General features: G+C 40.7%; 2 protein-coding genes across 4 annotated transcripts in view; one reads left to right on the top strand and one right to left on the bottom strand.

Annotated features, from left to right (window-relative positions):
- Positions 1-141: 141 nt before the first annotated feature.
- On the top strand, positions 142-12,531 carry LOC110975781 (1-acyl-sn-glycerol-3-phosphate acyltransferase alpha-like). The gene is made up of 6 exons (XM_022228559.2): positions 142-335; positions 1,483-1,616; positions 5,400-5,581; positions 5,906-6,001; positions 6,153-6,225; positions 6,497-12,531. Exons 1-6 carry the CDS (start codon positions 142-144, stop codon positions 6,646-6,648), a joined length of 831 nt encoding a protein of 276 aa, XP_022084251.1. The 3' UTR covers positions 6,649-12,531.
- Positions 12,532-12,866: 335 nt separating this feature from the next.
- The window catches only part of ubr4 (ubiquitin protein ligase E3 component n-recognin 4), a 71,178-nt gene continuing 66,739 nt past the window's right edge, over positions 12,867-17,305 (bottom strand). For all 3 annotated transcript variants that reach the window (XM_022228524.2, XM_022228525.2, XM_087143195.1), the window contains exons 108-111: positions 16,591-16,815; positions 15,671-15,854; positions 15,453-15,519; positions 12,867-15,047 (exon numbers count right to left, since the gene is read on the bottom strand). In XM_022228524.2, the coding sequence (XP_022084216.2) occupies positions 14,983-15,047; positions 15,453-15,519; positions 15,671-15,854; positions 16,591-16,815 (541 nt within the window). In that variant the 3' untranslated portion in view covers positions 12,867-14,982. The remainder of the gene's footprint in view (positions 15,048-15,452; positions 15,520-15,670; positions 15,855-16,590; positions 16,816-17,305) is intronic.

Genomic DNA, 17,305 nt, shown 5'->3' with positions numbered 1-17,305 from the left:
GTCAAACCGGACAAACGGAACAGCGAAACGGTTACCAGACTATTTCACACGCTGGTAACCAATGTCAAATCGAGTGGAAAACGATCGAAGCAGAAAGCAGACTACCAATTTAACAAGCAGATTCACCTCGGTTCTTCAAAAATGGAGCTCGAAGACGTGGACGTCGTTCAAATCCTCATCGTTTCTGTGCTAATATTTCTGCCGCTCCTTTACGAGTTGAGCAGCACGTTCAAGTACTATGCCAAGATGTGGCTTCTGTACGTTATTCTGGCCTTTGGGTCGCTTCTTACAATCATTCTGGGGCTGCATAGGTGGCGCGACCCAGAAAATGCGAAGTGAGTTTTTACAATGCTACTTCACGTACATAATAACATAGGCCTACACGAGTTGACCTATGCTATGTTTTGAATGTTAATTACCTTTTCCATTGAGGGCGCTTTTATTTTAAGTTTCAGAGACTACCATGGCATTTGGCAAATGCAAATTGAATTGTATTTGTAAAGGTTAAAAACGAATTATGATCGTGTACTAGAATTTGCCCGCCTTGTTACATTGTAATTAGTATTCTTGCAGAGTCAAACTCAAACTTTCAAGGGCAGTCTAGGCAGAAGAAAAATTTTGATGTAAATTATGCATGAACTTCAGCTTCAAGTAACAAGTTGAAGGAACATAATTCAATTTGCCCCAATTTCTCACGTGTATCCACACGGTGTTCCATTTGTACATCATGTACAAAGTTACGCTGAAGTCTGCGACTGAATCATGACACCCGCCCACTTTGGAATGTACGAGTTAGCACTACATTTCCTTTCTCCTTGTGCATGGAGGATCAGGACAGTACAGAGATGTTTTACAGTTTTTACATTCACAGTAGCTGAATTGTGGCAGTCAGGACAATATTTCCAAAAAGTTATACAGTAGTTATGGCATTGCACGTCAAGCACTGCTGGTAATGTTATAAACATTTGGATTCCATTTTATTCTAGTGATATGTTTCGGAGCCTCAATGACACACACAAACAGCTTGTCAAGCATAACTGCTTGTTTATTTAGATCAGAATCCTGTGTTTACTGTCCTCAGATGCTTTCTTTCCTTTCTTTGGTAGAGTCATGCCCCCGGGAAGATTTTTCTAAAAGGGTAATATAAGGTCTGAGATCCATTTGTAACAGATTATAGTGTGGTTTTGTGTCCAGTGGAGAGACTGGTGGAGTGGAAGTAGATAACCAGTCTAAAGAGCTGTCACTATAGCCATAGTGTTTTATATTTGCAGTGGTACATGCAGTAGGCCCAAGGAATAATGCGGGCCAACATGCACATTCAGAAATCATGGCTGCATCCCCGGTGACCTGTAACCGATAAACTTTACTTTATCAGTACCAAAAATCAGTGACCTTCTGTATATTTGTGGCTGAATGTGAGCACTAGAGATCTGTGGATTCTAAGTTTGTTTTGTCTCAAATCATTTGTCCCAATTGTCACAGATTGATTTGCTGGATTCTGTCCTACACATCCAAGCTCTTTGGCATCCGGGCGGAGATACGGGGCTCAGAGAATCTAAGGCTTGACAAACCTTGCGTGGTGGTGGCCAACCATCAGTCATCGCTGGACTTATTTGGTAAAGAACTGCTCGAGAATTTCTCTGTCCCAAACCCCATAGATCCTTCAAAATCAACTAGGAAGCTATGAAAGATTTGATGGATTTAGGATGGTACAGCCAAGTCAGTGTGAGGCTGTTTTAAATGACTTGGCTAGGGCTGCCAATAATATGGAAGCTGCCAGTAGCTGTAGCCATTTACCATAGACTTGTGTGTTGTTCCAAGCCATAGTCACATTATTCGGACATGACCTGGCTGTACTTAACGCAAGTGGGAGTTGAAAAAAAGAATGGGCCATTGGTTCTTGCGCAGTTTAGTAATTTGGAGGAATCAGGTAGGTTCCTTGACTACATGTAAATGCCTCAGGGTTACCCTTATCCAACGTTGTTCACTGGCACATCCATTAGTTAAACTTAACATTCTATTAGCCCCCAAATCTTTCTAAATCCTCCAAATTCTAATCACACCTGGTAAGTGTCCTGTCACTTTTACTTCATGTGGGGTTTCAAGCCCTTTGAAAGTTGATGTGCAAAGAATGTGTCATTGTTTTCCTGCACATTGGAGGTTTTTTTGAGGATTCAGGAAGGTTCATAACAAGGAGCTGACGGAGTGAGGGTCACTCACGATATCCGTGTTAATTCTGTGTAGTTCTGAATCCAAATCCTAAGAATAAGGGCTTGTTGAATTCGCTGTGAATTGTGCTAAGATGAAAGGCAAGTTTCATAGAAACTCTGCAAAGCATAGAAATCTGCTGAGCAAAATAAATTTCTGCTCAGCAGAAGCAGATTACCAACCAAGATGTGCCTTTCACAACTGGTTAACTTTAACTGGTTTAGGGCTAATTTTGAGCTGACCAGATTAATTTGAGGAGCACATTTTCTGCTGAGAGGTGTGAATCCAAACTCCCCAAATGTTGAAGAAATGGGCTGCTCCGTTTGAAAGAAAAAAAGCTCCCATCCCCATAAAAGCAGCAAACAACAAAGCCATTTGAAATCTACCTCCACAGATCTTATTGCGTGAACAGTGCACTGTTATGGTAACAAAGAATTGTTTGACAGCTGCACCTGTGCATTTAATCATATGTTTACAATTTATCATAAATCTTCAAAATAAATATATTTTAAAAACAGTGGCCTATTTTGCAAAAATAGAAAACACTTTGACCTCATACAATTGCAGTTGGAAATGATAGAGGCATGTGTAAACACACAGACTGTTTGCGTGATCTTTGCTCTCTTTTACAAATAGAAGTTTCTTTTTCTCAACCTGTCAATCAGTGAACTTTTGTAGACCTTGTGTAGTTTTGCAGACCTTGAACCCTATTAATTGTAAATAATAAAGTCTCAGCTACACGCCCTGCCACTGCTGTGCTGAAGTCAAATAATGTCATTCTTTTAAGTTTGGCAAGGCAGTAGCACTGCCTTTAGCACAGTTTAGCTCGGCATATTGAATTCGGCATCGCAAGCCCTTGAGCTCGACCGGGTATGCTGCCTTAACATCGTTCCAAATGGCAGTGACATGACATTGCTCTATTTAAGTGTGGCGTTTAGCGCAACTGCCGCGCCGTTGCCATGCTGTTGCCGCACTCATTTGAAATAAGTTCGGCACAGCAGTAGCACGGCATGCAGTCTTAGCCTAGGAGGGAAAACCAAACCAACATTGAATAATCTGCTGCAGATGATATGTTCATTGTGAAATGTCTGTGTACATATTCCCAAGGCCACCTTTAAAGAAGATTTTTTTTTCCGTTCTCGAGGTTAGCTCAATGTAAGGTCTCCATTGTTACCAGTTAATATAGAGAGCTGCCTGCATGCACCACACAGATTTTTGTTGCACCCGAAACCCCATTTCGAGCACCATGGGTTTATACGCAGAACCGGGGTGCCCAAAATGGGAAAAAAGAGCTGGTTCGTGTAACGAAAGACTGTACTCGGGACAAAAGACCTGCTGCTGGGAATTGCCACCATTTTTCGTCTTGCATTTTTCGAAGGTAATCCTTCACTGTGTTTAAACCAGTATACCACTGTTTTAGCCATAGCGTGCTCGCGGATTAGCACTGCGGACAAAAGTGCTCCAGGGCCCCATTGATGAGCGACACAGCACCGCTGCATGCTAATCCAGCCGCATTTGAAAAGATGCCACTGGCATTCACTGGGGACAAAGGAAATTACACAACACCTTACAATTCTGGGCTCTCTTTACAGGGTGGCAGTCCTGGCTGAAATATTCAGGAGTCAGTGAAGGTTACCTGTCAGCTTAGAGTAGCCACCAAAGAGTCATTCTTGTGGGTGTATACGTCCATTAAATGAAATGATGAATTTGTGAAGAATTTTGAAAATCTGTCGAATGTGTGCACTGCATATTTAAAAGCACCCGGCAGCACGTGGTTAATGGTTGTGATATTTAAATGACGTGTATGGTGTTCCGGATGGACAATCATCAGAAAAAGTATACAATTTCTTTATTCTCATTCTCAAACGAGACAGCTTTCCAAGTGGAAAGATTTCAAAGATTAACACCATCATTATTTTTTTTTGAGATTTGAGAAATGTATGTTCTGAGCAAAATTTAACAATATCAATTAAAAAAAAGGATGTATTGCTGTAAATTTACAGGCCAGTCCATAGCAGATGGATTAAAACCCATCATCTTCTGTGGGGTCATGTAGAATGTGATAATAAAACCCAATATTAATAAAAAAATCACAAGTTTGCTGTGGTGAGACCTAAACACATGACCTCCTTCTGATCTTTGCCAGAAGACAATATGTGGAGAATTTCTGAGGTCACAACACCAGCATTGCAGTGTTAACCACATCGCACCGGGGGCATTTATGAATGTTGATGACGGGATAATTTTCATTTTTTTCCTGTTTTCAAAATTCTTTCAAAATTTATATCTTCATTTACTGCACACTTACACCCACACGAAGGACTGTCTGGTTTCTACTCTAATCTGACAGACAACATCTTTTGATGCTGGAATATTTCAGCCAGGCCTGCTGCCTTGTAAAAAGAGCCCAGATTGTGCGGTGCTATGTAATTTCCTTTTGTTCACAAAACTGGCACAGTGCAATGCTGAATAGGGGCCAGATTAGCATGCAGTGGTACTGTGTGGCTCATGGTGGAGCGTTTTTGTCCCCGGTGGTAATCCGCTCGCTCTAAATGCCCCTAACCGTGGTATACAGTTTCAAAACAATGCTGGATTATCTCCACTATTGACAGTGAAAAAATGTTGGTAATTCCCAGCAGCCTGGTCTTTTGTTACGAATACATGTACCGTCTTTTGTTACGAGGCCCAGTTCCCTATGTCCGATTTCAGAGACCCTGGCCACGCGTATAAAGAATATGTTTCGGTAACCGGAATCCCCTATGGCAAGTCGATAATGGTTGTAATTTACATATATGTAAATGACCTGACATTTGAAGTCAGTTGTAATCATTTTTGATGAACTATTAAAAAAAAAAAAAAATCCACAAAAATTTAGGTCTGTTGTAAAATTTATTTATGTTATCCAGATGAGTCTTACCTCACCTTCCACCTCTGTGGCTCAGCTTCAAATCCCACCCGGGCCAACATATGGACTGGGTTTTCTGGCCCTACGTGATTCCATGTACATGTATATTCCATGGAATATATGGAATATTTGTCCGGGGCTTTTCCTCCCACTTCTAAAACTGAAGTTTCTTTATTGAATTCTCCACCAAGACCCCAAGGGAGAACAGTTCATTGGCAACTGACAGGGCTACCCGTGATAAATAAAAGTGACACCATGAATGAATCAGTCTTTCTGTATTCCATAGGAATGTACATGAACGGTGTGTGGCCAGACAGGTGCGTCCCCTTGGCAAAGAAAGAGCTTCGGATGGTTCCATTCTATGGCTGGGTGGCGTGGCTGACGGGGGCCATCTTCATCGACAGACTGAATCCAGAGAGTGCCAAGGGAACGATCGACGCCACTGTCAAGGTCCTGAGGGAACAGAACGTAAGTTAGGAAATTGTGAATGCCATTGAATCTCGCCAGTGTGTGTGCAGACACTTAAAGGAAGCTGTTGCCTATTCACTGCTCGGGTTTGTAACTTTGTGGTGTTTTTGTCCCTTCGAAAGTAATCCTGCCTGCTATGTCAAGTTAGATTTTCAAAAAGTTTGCTTTTTCAGAAGTAGTGAGATGAGGTCTGATGTTTGGTTACTATTTGGTACTTTTTGGATTGGTGGTAATAAATATCCACCATTTTAGATAAATCCAAAATTCACCCACGGGTCTGGTTTTGCCCTCTACTTTACTATTGTTAATTTAAATTTTTTACAGCTGAAAGTCTGGGTTTTCCCAGAGGGAACAAGAAACCACGATGCCGGCCTGCTGCCATTCAAGAAAGGTGCCTTCCATTTAGCAATCACAGCTCAGGTGAGCACAGTTATGATTAGAGCACCCTCATTTGTCTACAAACAGAAAGTGGCAGGCAAAAGAATATAGCCTTAATTCTAATGTGTGAATTTTAATGTTTTTTTTTTAAAAAGCAGGTTGGTAAATCTTTAGTTTTGTTTTTTTTTTGTAGGTGCCAGTGTGTCCAGTTGTTTTTTCATCATACTCAGAATTTTACAGCAAAAAAGAAAAACGTTTTGGAACTGGTAAGTTATGTAAGGTTAATTTTCTGAAGTCTTTACCTTGTGAAAAGGGGCGTCTGTTGAAAAGACTTCATTTTGAAGAAGCTATCACTTCAGGAAGAGTGTGACCAATTGTGGGATCCACTTTTCATTTGAATGTGCACAAAGTTGTGTCCTCATGTGAATGCCAGTTGTAATGTGCAGGTAGTCTGTGATATCTCTTTTGGGAGTGTAGAATTTTGATCTGTTTGAATCCAAAAAAGGGATAAAGCTCTGGTTTTCTTTGACGGAACAGGAAAGTTTACGATCACAGTCCTGCCTCCAATCATGACAGACGGGAAAACGACAGAGGATGTCACAGAACTGACCGAACAAGTGCGGAAACAGATGCTGAACGTGTACAATGAGAGCTCTATGCAGAGACTAGAGAGCAATGGGGTCAATTGATCTGGGGTCACGACCTTTCAACCTCCACCTTTTAACAGCCATCTTGGTCTTTTTCCCTGAATGCTTGTCCGTCAATTCCTGCTTCAACTTGGGCACCAGTCTTTTTTTTGCATGGAGCTGGATCTAATACCCCAGGGCTGCGTATAAAGTCCACACCTTCTGTTTGCAACCAATAAAGATGTGGACCTAGCTTTAGGCACAGGGTTTGCCCACAGCCTCCTTTCCGGGAACAACTACTTCCCCAGCTGGTAATTTTGGAAGGTCACCACTGTTATAACTTCATACATTTCTTGGCCTGTGGACGAGACACAAGATCTTTCTAATGTGGAATGCTCTTGGATGTTCTTGGAAATCACAATCAAGTGAAATGTGAAGCTTGCATTGTCTCTGAAGTCAACTTCCACAAATAAATGTCCTCATTCTGGGCGTCACTGACTAGTCTCGTTTGGCCTGACTGATACAGCAACCATGAATGGCAGCCATTTTGAACATGAGAAACTTTATGAATGGTTTTGCCTAACGTCTATGAGACATGGAAGTAATTTTTGGTACAGGAATATATCAACACAATGTTGCTACTGCTCTCTTTGGATGGGATAGCGATTTGATCAACGATTCAACAATTAATCTCAACGTTCAAGGTTCAGCTGTATCAGCAAAAGAGAGAGGATGGTAGTTTTTAATTCACCATCTCTATTTTCAACGACAAATATTGATCAGGAGTTAGTTTGCTCTCTTCTAGCAGCTGCAGTGTCACTGGGAACCGATGATTGATCTTTGGAATTGGGATAGACAAGTCCAAACCACAAAAATATTTGTGTCTCAACTTTGCAACGGAAGTCACAAGTTGTCAGAATGTTTGAATACCTGGCCTTTGCATTTTTGTCCTGTACATTGGAAATCAATAGGAATCTTGAACATTATCACTAGTCTTGGTTTCAAGACCTTCCTGTTGATTTCGCAACAGGAACCATCACCAGACAAATCGCTAAAACAGGAAGCTTGTACTCCTCAAAAGAGGGTGCTGTCACGGTGAATCGCATTATGAATCGCACTGCACACGTATTGGATCGCAGCATTGCGAAAGGCATCCTGGACCCAAGACTATATTATCACCTACATACAGTCTGCATTTATTAGGAGGTCAGACTGAGTGATGCCAAAGTAAGGAGGCCAAGCCGTTACTTTTACTGCATGTAGAAACAAATAAAAAATAAGTTGCTCTGACTTTTTCTGTGGAATCTGTTTGCATTTCCGATGGAGTTGAATTTTTGTCCAGTGATCTTAATGCATTTGGTGCACAAACTCAAGAGGGCGCTCTGTAGCCTAGAGTGATGAGGGTAAATGTCACCAGTGCACATGCACTTTGCTGTCATTTAAACTGAAGAGTGAGTACAGACTAGCATGGAAGGTTGAATTCAACCTAAGGCCGTTTTTCAACTTGGGCTCTGTCTCAGGCTTCAACTTGTTTACTTCCTGACTTTGAGATTATAAGCTCAATAGTAAGTCTGATAGTGCCACAAAAGATCAAGTGAAGATGGAAAAGAGCCAAGCATTACAATATTTCAATTTAAGTTAAATGCTTCAGGCCCACAATTGGGGATTTGTTTCTTACACGAAGACGGAGACGAAGTTGAGTATTGGAAAACGGCCTAACAATCAGAGAAAGGCTGGTTCCCATATCCCAAGTTACACAGTAGACTGCAGAAGGACTGCAAAGTGGGAACCAGACAAGAACAGAAGACCATATATGCACTATCTGTGACTACTTAAAATTCACAATGGAGTATTGATTATTGTTTTTCTTTTTCTCTCTCAAAATATTGATTTTCACTGAAGGGTTAATCCTGTAGGGAGGGTAAACTCGAGTGTTATTCTGTTTTTGACGAGCACACAGAACAAAGCAAAACAGTACTAGCTACACATTTCCTTTGTATACAATGTATAGAGTATTTGAATAATGGACTCTGTGTGAAGGTGCAGAAGGGGTGTGACCACTTTTTGTAATAGGGGCATGATTCACTCTTTGGGTTTGCTACTTTGCTTATTGAAATAAGAGTAAAGACATTGATGCTTTTTGCTCAAATTTGATGGCATCCAAAACTTCATGGTTTACATGCTTACTTAATGTCCTGGCCCAGAAAATTTAAAGAAAGTTTCTAATGCTGCACCAGAATTTGGGCTAAGATGTTGGCTTTTTTTAGCTTTTAAGAATTTGTCTTTGAATTTTGTCCATTTTTATTGTTTCTTTTGGTATGTTTTTCTCATACCCCTGCCATTTTCAAGAGTGCTGGTCATGGCTTATTTTTTAATGAGCTGTCATTGGATAGATTCTGTTTGAAAACAGAAGCTGCATAAATAGATCATAATACCTACAGTGCTTTGTGCTTGACATTAATATGAGAAAGACATTACCAGTCACCAGTATCCCTGGGCACGGGGATGGGTTTGTGCATTTTAGCAGAGGGGCTCATCTTTTTTTGTAGTTGACTTGCCCAGTAGTTGAGGATTGAACACACTGACTGTTAAGCAAGGTCAAGCGCCCAGACTGAATGGCCCTTGCAAATATTAGTTGCTATGGCAATATGCAAGTCCTTACATTGATGGGTTTAATGGTTGTCCGGGCTGCTGGCAAATCTGTACAATCTGTAGTTGGTTTTCCATTGTTACAAAAACTGTAGAGGCTGTTGGATACTGTCAAATGAAAATTTTGCTTACATCTAGCTGATGGACTTTAATAAGAGAATTCTCGGAACTGCTTTTCTTCATGAAGAAATTAGACTATTTTGTTCACAGTTGCTTTAGAGAATTACGCTTCAATGGTCACAAAATGGTTCAGCCCTTTGTTTAGGCCTTTTCGCGCTTTAATTTTTTTTTTATAGTGGAGCATATAAGTAGCATTGGAATTCTGCTTCTAGATTAAGTTCCGACACTGGTTCTGGTTGTGTTGCCACTTCTGTTCTGGTTCTGAGCTTAGCTCTGTTCAGGGATGTGGTTCTAGGTCTGGTTCTGTGGGTAGTCCTACCTCTAAGTCTTGCTCTACTTGTAGCTCTATCTCAGGTTATGGTTCCAGTTCTAGCTCTGGTTTTGGTTCTAGTTTTGATTGCAGGTTTGTTATGGTTTGGGTTATGGTTCCAGCTCTGGTAGACTTGTTCTGGGTCTAGCCGTGGTTCTACTAGTCATTCTCCGCAAGGTTAACATGTTCACCAGGAACTTTTGGCTTATTAACGAATTTTATTTTGATTGAAGAGTATCAGAGGGGCAAAGCATCAGTTGTCTGGTTGGAAATGTTCTGAATGGGAGTTCAATAAAAGTCTGATTTTTCGTCCAAGCGGTCCTTTTAATAAATATTGCAGACAAATTGGGGTATTTTGTCAAGTTTTACAGTTCAGTTCAGAGGATGATTGCAAAAGTCACAGCGAGATTTTTTTCCCATTTTTTTTAAGGATGCTCGTCGATATTTTTCTCTTTGTAATTAATAGGTGTCAAATGTAGTTGCCATTTTCCTTCATACTTCTTTGCTCTTAAAGCCTATAATTGGGTTAGAAATTTAAAGACAGGAAAACATTCCAGGGACCTTTAGTTAGTTGTCGAGAAGAGTTGGACTTGCGGAACCAAAAAGTGCCATTGAAATTCTTTCTTTAAAAGGAGAATTATAAATTTGGGGGGTTGGGTAAACTTCATATATATGTAAGTGAAGTAGTTTCCTGTGTTATAAACACAAGCCCTGTTTGCGTGTGATCAAATTTTGGACTTTCTATTTCATTGTTTATATTCTAATGCATGTTCTATTCTGTCATAATTTATTGAAACGTGATTCTCGATGCACCAATATGTAACTTGAGTCATGTTGTGTTAATGTGCGGCCATCTTGGTCAGGTATCCGGAGTGCATGGCAGCGGTCCTCGATTGAGCTGAGTGTGATAGGCACCAGACTATATTGTTTGAGCCTCATAGGCTTGTATTTAAATGTGCCGAAAAGTACACCTGTTCATGTGGATATACGTACATAACGTGGGTATTGACCATAAACAAAACTGTACTTGGAGAGCTACCTAAATCCTTCCATCCATTCGAGCGCTTTAAATTGCCCAGTGTGTTAAAATCGAAGATGCTGTTCTTTTAGGAATTTGTTATAAGAATTCAAACTACCCGTTTCCAGTGCCAAACCGAAAATCACCCTTTCTGGATCGTTTAAGTAAAAAATCGTAAAACCATGGAGATCATAATTCTGAAATGGAAACCTGGAGCAACGGCTTCTTCGGTCACAACGTAACTTTATTCCTGCAACAGTTTAAAAACTGGTGTTTGGGGTTATAATGTGGACTGTTCAGGTGAAAAACTGATCATTAAAAACGAAATGTGTTTGTACATGAAGCGCTGTTGCCTGCGTTGATAGCTTTTATTTCTAACTGAATAGATGTTGTTGGACCGAATTTACGCCTTCATTTTATCAACGGATGTTTTATTTGCATCACGCATTCAAGATGGACAACTTGCCTCTCCGATTTATTTCAAGAGCGTGTTACGGCGAAAAATTAATGGACGCAGTGGATGCAAAAAACCTGTCGAGATTGTGAAAACTTTTCACGAAGTGTTGGGGGATGTGACCTCCTGAAAGAGAATTTAAAAGTCGACATTTTGTAGCATTTTAGAAGCTATAAACTAAATTTCCATCTCTGAAATTGTCAGTTCAGGTCGTTGCACGTGTTGCGCTAATGAAAAAAGTTTGAAGACCGAAATACAATGCATGAAGTGCATTCCCCCCGTCTTAAAAAATGTTTCGTCCGTAATCCGTTTGCGGGAAAAAATTGGGACCATGGACTTTATTCTCCCTTTCGCGAACAATACATTGTAGAGATTTGGTGAGATGCACGCAGGAAAGGATGTAAGTTTTTAAACAATGTTGGAATCTGCCGGAAACTGATGCTATGAGTAAATCATTTTCGTGGAAGTTTTTTTCGTGAATCTCGTGGCGTAGAATTTCAGGCTCGCCCCCCCCTTAAAATTTCCACCAGGTCCGGAAAACTGCGTTGATTTTTATATTGTTATAATTGGAATGATTCTGGTATTTTTATTTCTTATTCATAATCGTTTACACCCATCTTACTCATCGAAGCAAATTTGCACACTTCACTCAGGCATCTCTGCAGTTGCCAACCCGTTTGTTTTTCGTTCACTTTCCGGTGTCGCAAAATTCAAGTCAGAGAGCAAATCCTACTATGTTGGTGTCACCAACTTGGTGAATTCATTTAAATGGGTATAACAATGCGTGGTTAAACCCTGACGGAAGGTTCTTCAATCTTGATGTCACTACCGCTCGCAAAACGATTAAAGTGTATTGAAAAATTCGGAGGGACATTCCCCTGAGATGGTTACGGCTTCGATGTCATCACTGCATCTACTTCTAAGTTCGTATGGCACAGTATTGCATCCATGTAAAATTTAACCCCTCATCCGAAGCGTTGATATCCGAAACTGATATACCAATGGTTTACCTAAGTGTAGAGATAGCCCTAGCGGGTCAACCAGCAATCCAACTCCTTTTGAACACCACGATGCTTCAGCATCAAAAGACGGGGTTGAAAGGTGTCACAGAGTGAGAGGTAAGCCGTGGAGATCCTGTCCGTAAGACCCGAACCCTAGAGGGCAGTTTAAATTTTTCGTCATTTTGGCCGAGTCCTTTAGATAAATATTAGAAACGAGCGTTTGTAACTTGGGGGACCCAGATAGGGTACTCGGTAGAGAGGTCGGCGGCTGGGCAGCTGGATGCGGGTTCGAATCCCGCCGGGGAAACTGGCGCAGGGTAGGAGCTCCCGTGGTGGTTGTCTAGCTAACTAGATAAAATAAAATAAAATAAAATGGAATTTTACTTTTTTGTGTGGAGGTTAGTTCGAAGTAAAAAGAAATAAAACTCCCCAGTGTTGCTCCTGCCGGGATTCGAACCCACGATCTTTGAATGAACGTCAGAGTGCCTACCACTAGGCTAATACGCTCCTCTTACTTGTAAGTGTTTGAAACTAATATATAAACATTAAATTCGAAACAAACGACTCGATTTCTAAGTTAACGCGCATGCGCTCTTGGGATCGAGGCTCCAGCTAGCTCGACGCGACGATGGTCAAGTCGGCGCGCATGTCTGTTTGTTGTCATGATAAAGGCCTATTAAATCACCGATCCCGAGAACGGCTAAATGAAAACAAAAGCAGAAAGAGATGATAGTTTCCTCAGTCTTTTTTATGCCACACTGCTTTATTCAACGATTGCCAGCATTTAAGTAAAAGTGAGGAAATATTTACGGAGATATTGAGCTCGGGAGACCTTGAGTAGGCCTACAGCTTGACAAACACGTACTCGTGCTGAATAGCTTGGGGCGAGAAATCACTACAAAGAAATTCAAAGATGCGCTTCATGAAATAATTTGAAATTAAACATTTCAGGCAATTTATACTAAAAATGTGAGCTTTGAGAATCTCCAAGGCAGATTTAAATGTCGTCCCTTCGGTTTTTGTTTACCATTTGATGCAAAGTTTGGCACTTCGCAATAAACAACTTCAACAATTTTGTTTTTCAATATTAGTGAACAACATTACGAAAGAGGCTTGTGTATCGTGTACACTTACCAATCACATTCTACTTGCAACTAACTACTGAAATATCATTACATTATCAACTTCACAACAATATCTTGAATATATGGAGTCAAATTATTTAACTCGTCCAGACTTTTCAATGCCCAATCAAATCTAAATTGTCAAGTCTTCATCCGTGACAAACATAACTCATTCTTTCCCCGACAACGATGTCTGTATGTTTTGTCCCCATAAGCTTGGAAAAGAGAAAACTGCTTACGTTCCTAATCTTTCATACCAACGTATTTTGAAGTACGAAAACATGAGCGATAATGAATATTTCAAATACCAAGGGGCTGTGCGGGAATATTTTTACACCTATATCAAATACAAAATTTACGATGCTTTATCTGAAGAGCTCTAGTTTTGAGAGAGCGACAGAAATTTGGTAAATTGAGCTTGCCAAGTTTAGTTAAACCCATTTACAGGCGTTTTGTGCCCTTTAATTAAATTTGTAAATAATTTTAAGATACTAACATTTTCAAAGTCTATCAAATTGCCGCAATTAATTTTTAAAAAAATCAAACAGTTGCTTAAATCCACAAATATATCCCTGCAAAATAAGATCTGCTAGGTTTGGTTTGTTGAAATGCTAAAGAAGAAATTTCCTACAATTTCTGAGAAACACTTCAAGGGGTAAATATATTATCACTCCACGACTTCTGCAAGACTTCTGATGTGAAACCTGAAAAAAAAGGTGCCTAAGGCTTTCGATAGCAAGAAGCAAAAGTTTCAACCGTGTTACATCGACCCTAATGCATAAATCTCAAATACATGCATCTCAGTGAAACCATCTCTACAAAATTTTAAGACCTGCATATAAATAAAATAACAGAGTTCCAAGTCTGCAAAGGTAAACAGGTATCTCTGGATACCAGTAAATAGGTTATAAATAAATTTCTTAAAACCTTATTTTGCATGTCAACAATTCACAGTAATGTTCAACCATATGTAATCTGCTCCTTCGCTGAGGAGAAAAATTGGGTACTTCAAGTTATGCACAGGCCAACGACTTTCAAAGGTTATACTGCATGTATTCCAAACCTATTACAGCCTTCTCATGTATTTTTGCACTTACTATTACAAGGCCTATACTTTTATTGTTGGGTTACAAGTAGACATTTTCTTTATTTCTTTAAATGTTTTTCAGGTCTGCCAAAATTCTGCCAGTTTCTGACTTTCTTTTTCAATATTACGAACTTCAGGAGCACAAACTGAGTTCTAAGCTAAATACGACACATTCCCAATTCTAAGACTTTATCAGACATCACTTGTGCTTATATCTTTAAAATCACAAGATCACAAATAGTGCTGTGCAGTGACGATACTGTGAAAAAGAACGATGAACATGTTCGACAAGAACAGGAAGCAGGGGACTGCAATGACTGTGAGTGCAGTCTGGCGCCCTCAGCGAGCTAGGTGCAGAGCCAATAGCAAGTTGGACTTGGACAGTGCACTGTGCCACTGGGGCCCACAAACACTGCATATAAGACCAGTCAAGGGCAAGAAAGACACAGGGTACAGGACCAAGTGTGACTTTTACCAACTAAAAAGGTACCACGACAGACAGCACAAGGCTGTACTGCTGTGATCACATTCTCACAGAGGTGAATATGTGGCTTAAGTACAGTATGCTGTCTGTGACACACAATAACAGAAATGACTTGGGGAATTTTCTGAGCAGGAAATGCTGACCGCGCGTTTAAGGCATAGAGCTAATGGTGTCTGCCAGGAACTGGTCTGGGTTCTGAATGTCTCCTAGCAACCCTGAAAGTAAGAATACAGAAAAAAAATTATAAGCATGGAAAAATAACTCCCATATTCAACTTTACTCGGATGTATTTGTGACTATTTATCAACTTCAAACTTTTCAAAACCGTTTTATTAGGTCTTAAAGAAAGTACTTTTCGGAGGGTGACATGTCAGGGGGATAACTACTTCTCTGCCTTGTTTTCACCCTTTGCCAAAACTGTCAAGCCAGAAATAAGGAAAAGGCACTCCCCCATCTGATCACATTCCATAATTTGGCAGTTCTGGATGGATCAGAGAGTGTTGTATGAGTTAAGGGTTTTCTTTTATTGTGAATCAGAAGATATGAGCCTTGGACATTCTCATATCCTGGGATTATGGAAATAACTTTCCAACCTTTAAAATAATAACCTGTCATCTTACCTGTGACATCACAAAATTCACCAAACGACTCGCAAGGCAGACAGTCGACCTCGTAGCGATACAGAATCTGCAAAAAAAATAAAGTATAAATTTTACCAATTTCAAATCTCATAAATCTAGATAGTAATTCCAACTTTGATACATATATACATTTATTTTCTTGTTGGAGGCAATTATTGGGAATCAAAATGTACGCATTTTCATGATAGCGTCATCACCTCGTCGCCCGCCTTGAGCATGGCCTCGTCGTTATGACGGATGTAGTGCGCCAGGGAGACCGGCCAACTGGAGCCCTGGTGTGGGGTGGGCGTCAGCAGCTTTTGGTACATGGAGTCTAGCAAGGAGAAGAAGACCAGGGCTGGCTTGTAGATGATGTAGTCCTTGACTTGCTTGTCAGTTAAGCTGTGGGAGCATGGGGTGATTACATTTTATCAGTAGTTTACTTTTAAAAAATGGTCGAAGTCCGCATTCAGTGAGATGACAAGAAATGGCACTTTTTCAAAAGGTCTGACAGTGTGAACAGAAAAGAGCAACTACCTCCAAATTCTGCCGTCACAATGCCTCTTTAACGTTGATTGTAAATCAGTCATTCATATCATAAATTTTGGGTTTCACAATTGAAAACAATACCAGGTTTCATATGCTAACAAACTTTGACAGCATAACTTCTTATTAACCCCTTCACTACGGAGGACTGCTACTACCGCACCGTTGTGTGAGGATTAGTGCATACCACACATACAGTCTATTCACCATGCAGCTGCTGGTTCAATGGGGCCTGCTGCTGGACAAAGCACTCCATTCAGGGCATGCCACAGCCCAGCAGTCGCGGTCAAAATAATCCCGCTGTGAAGGGGTTAACTCAAGGAGCCATCGGTTTTGTGCGTCATTCAGGATTGTTAAAAATATATACACTGGAGAGGGGTTAACAACCGGTTATATGTTTTTCATAAACTGTGAAAGACGACGACTGGCCGTCAGTCGTTTTCTTGGATTCTCATTCTAGATGAGGGGAAAGGTTAATGGAAATGCTGGAAAAAAGGATGATTGCTAATATTTGTCGTGACTAGTTTGCATGAAGTGATTCCACTGCAATGTCTAGAAGCTGTTTGCTTTGAGGGTTGTTGCGTTCACTCACGTTGTGGCCCCCATGGGGCTGATATGTCGGACGTGGGCTGCCGCCAGCAGCATCTTCAACAACACCACCCGAGACTCCTTCCACTTCTCTGGCGACAGCACCACCGGGCAGAGGGCCGAGTAGTAGAACGGCCCGTCGATCTCAAAGCTGGCCTCTACCCACTTGGAGGGTGGAGACTTGAGGAAGGTGGCTAGGTTCTTCTCTTCGCGGGAAACCGAGCGAGTACTGCCAGAGGAAGAAATAAAAATCCTTAGTCAAAGCAGATGATTAAACAAGATGTGGGTAATTCCAGTAATTAGGGGCCCATTTTTTCTGTGTCCCTGTTACATCTGACATATGATTTTGTAAGTTCAGAACTCATTTTCTAATTTCCAAGAGTGCTGAATTAATGCAAACTACCTGGCAAACAAATAGTAATAGTTTGAAATCAATTCCGGTGATATTTCCATGTCAAATAACAAAGGTCAGATGTAACAGGGACACAAAAATGGCACACTTTTGGACCCCTGATTTCTGGAAGTACCCATGTGCATTACAATTTGTCCAAAAAGGGTGCAAGAGGTCAAAAACATAACTTCTTTCATATCTCAATTTGAGTAACATCTCTTGGATGAGTGTCAATAGGGGCATTTCACGATAGTGCGCCTCCGGGAGTTTGCAACGCACTGGTCCATCATAGTGCGCGAAATCTGTCGACCCAATGCGCATTTGCAAA

Source organism: Acanthaster planci, linkage group LG11 (genome assembly GCF_054643075.1).
Source record: "Acanthaster planci isolate LZ-2023a linkage group LG11, COTS_SCS, whole genome shotgun sequence".
In the NCBI taxonomy this organism is placed as follows: Eukaryota; Metazoa; Echinodermata; class Asteroidea; order Valvatida; family Acanthasteridae; genus Acanthaster; species Acanthaster planci.
This window is presented reverse-complemented; position numbering and strand designations above follow the sequence as displayed.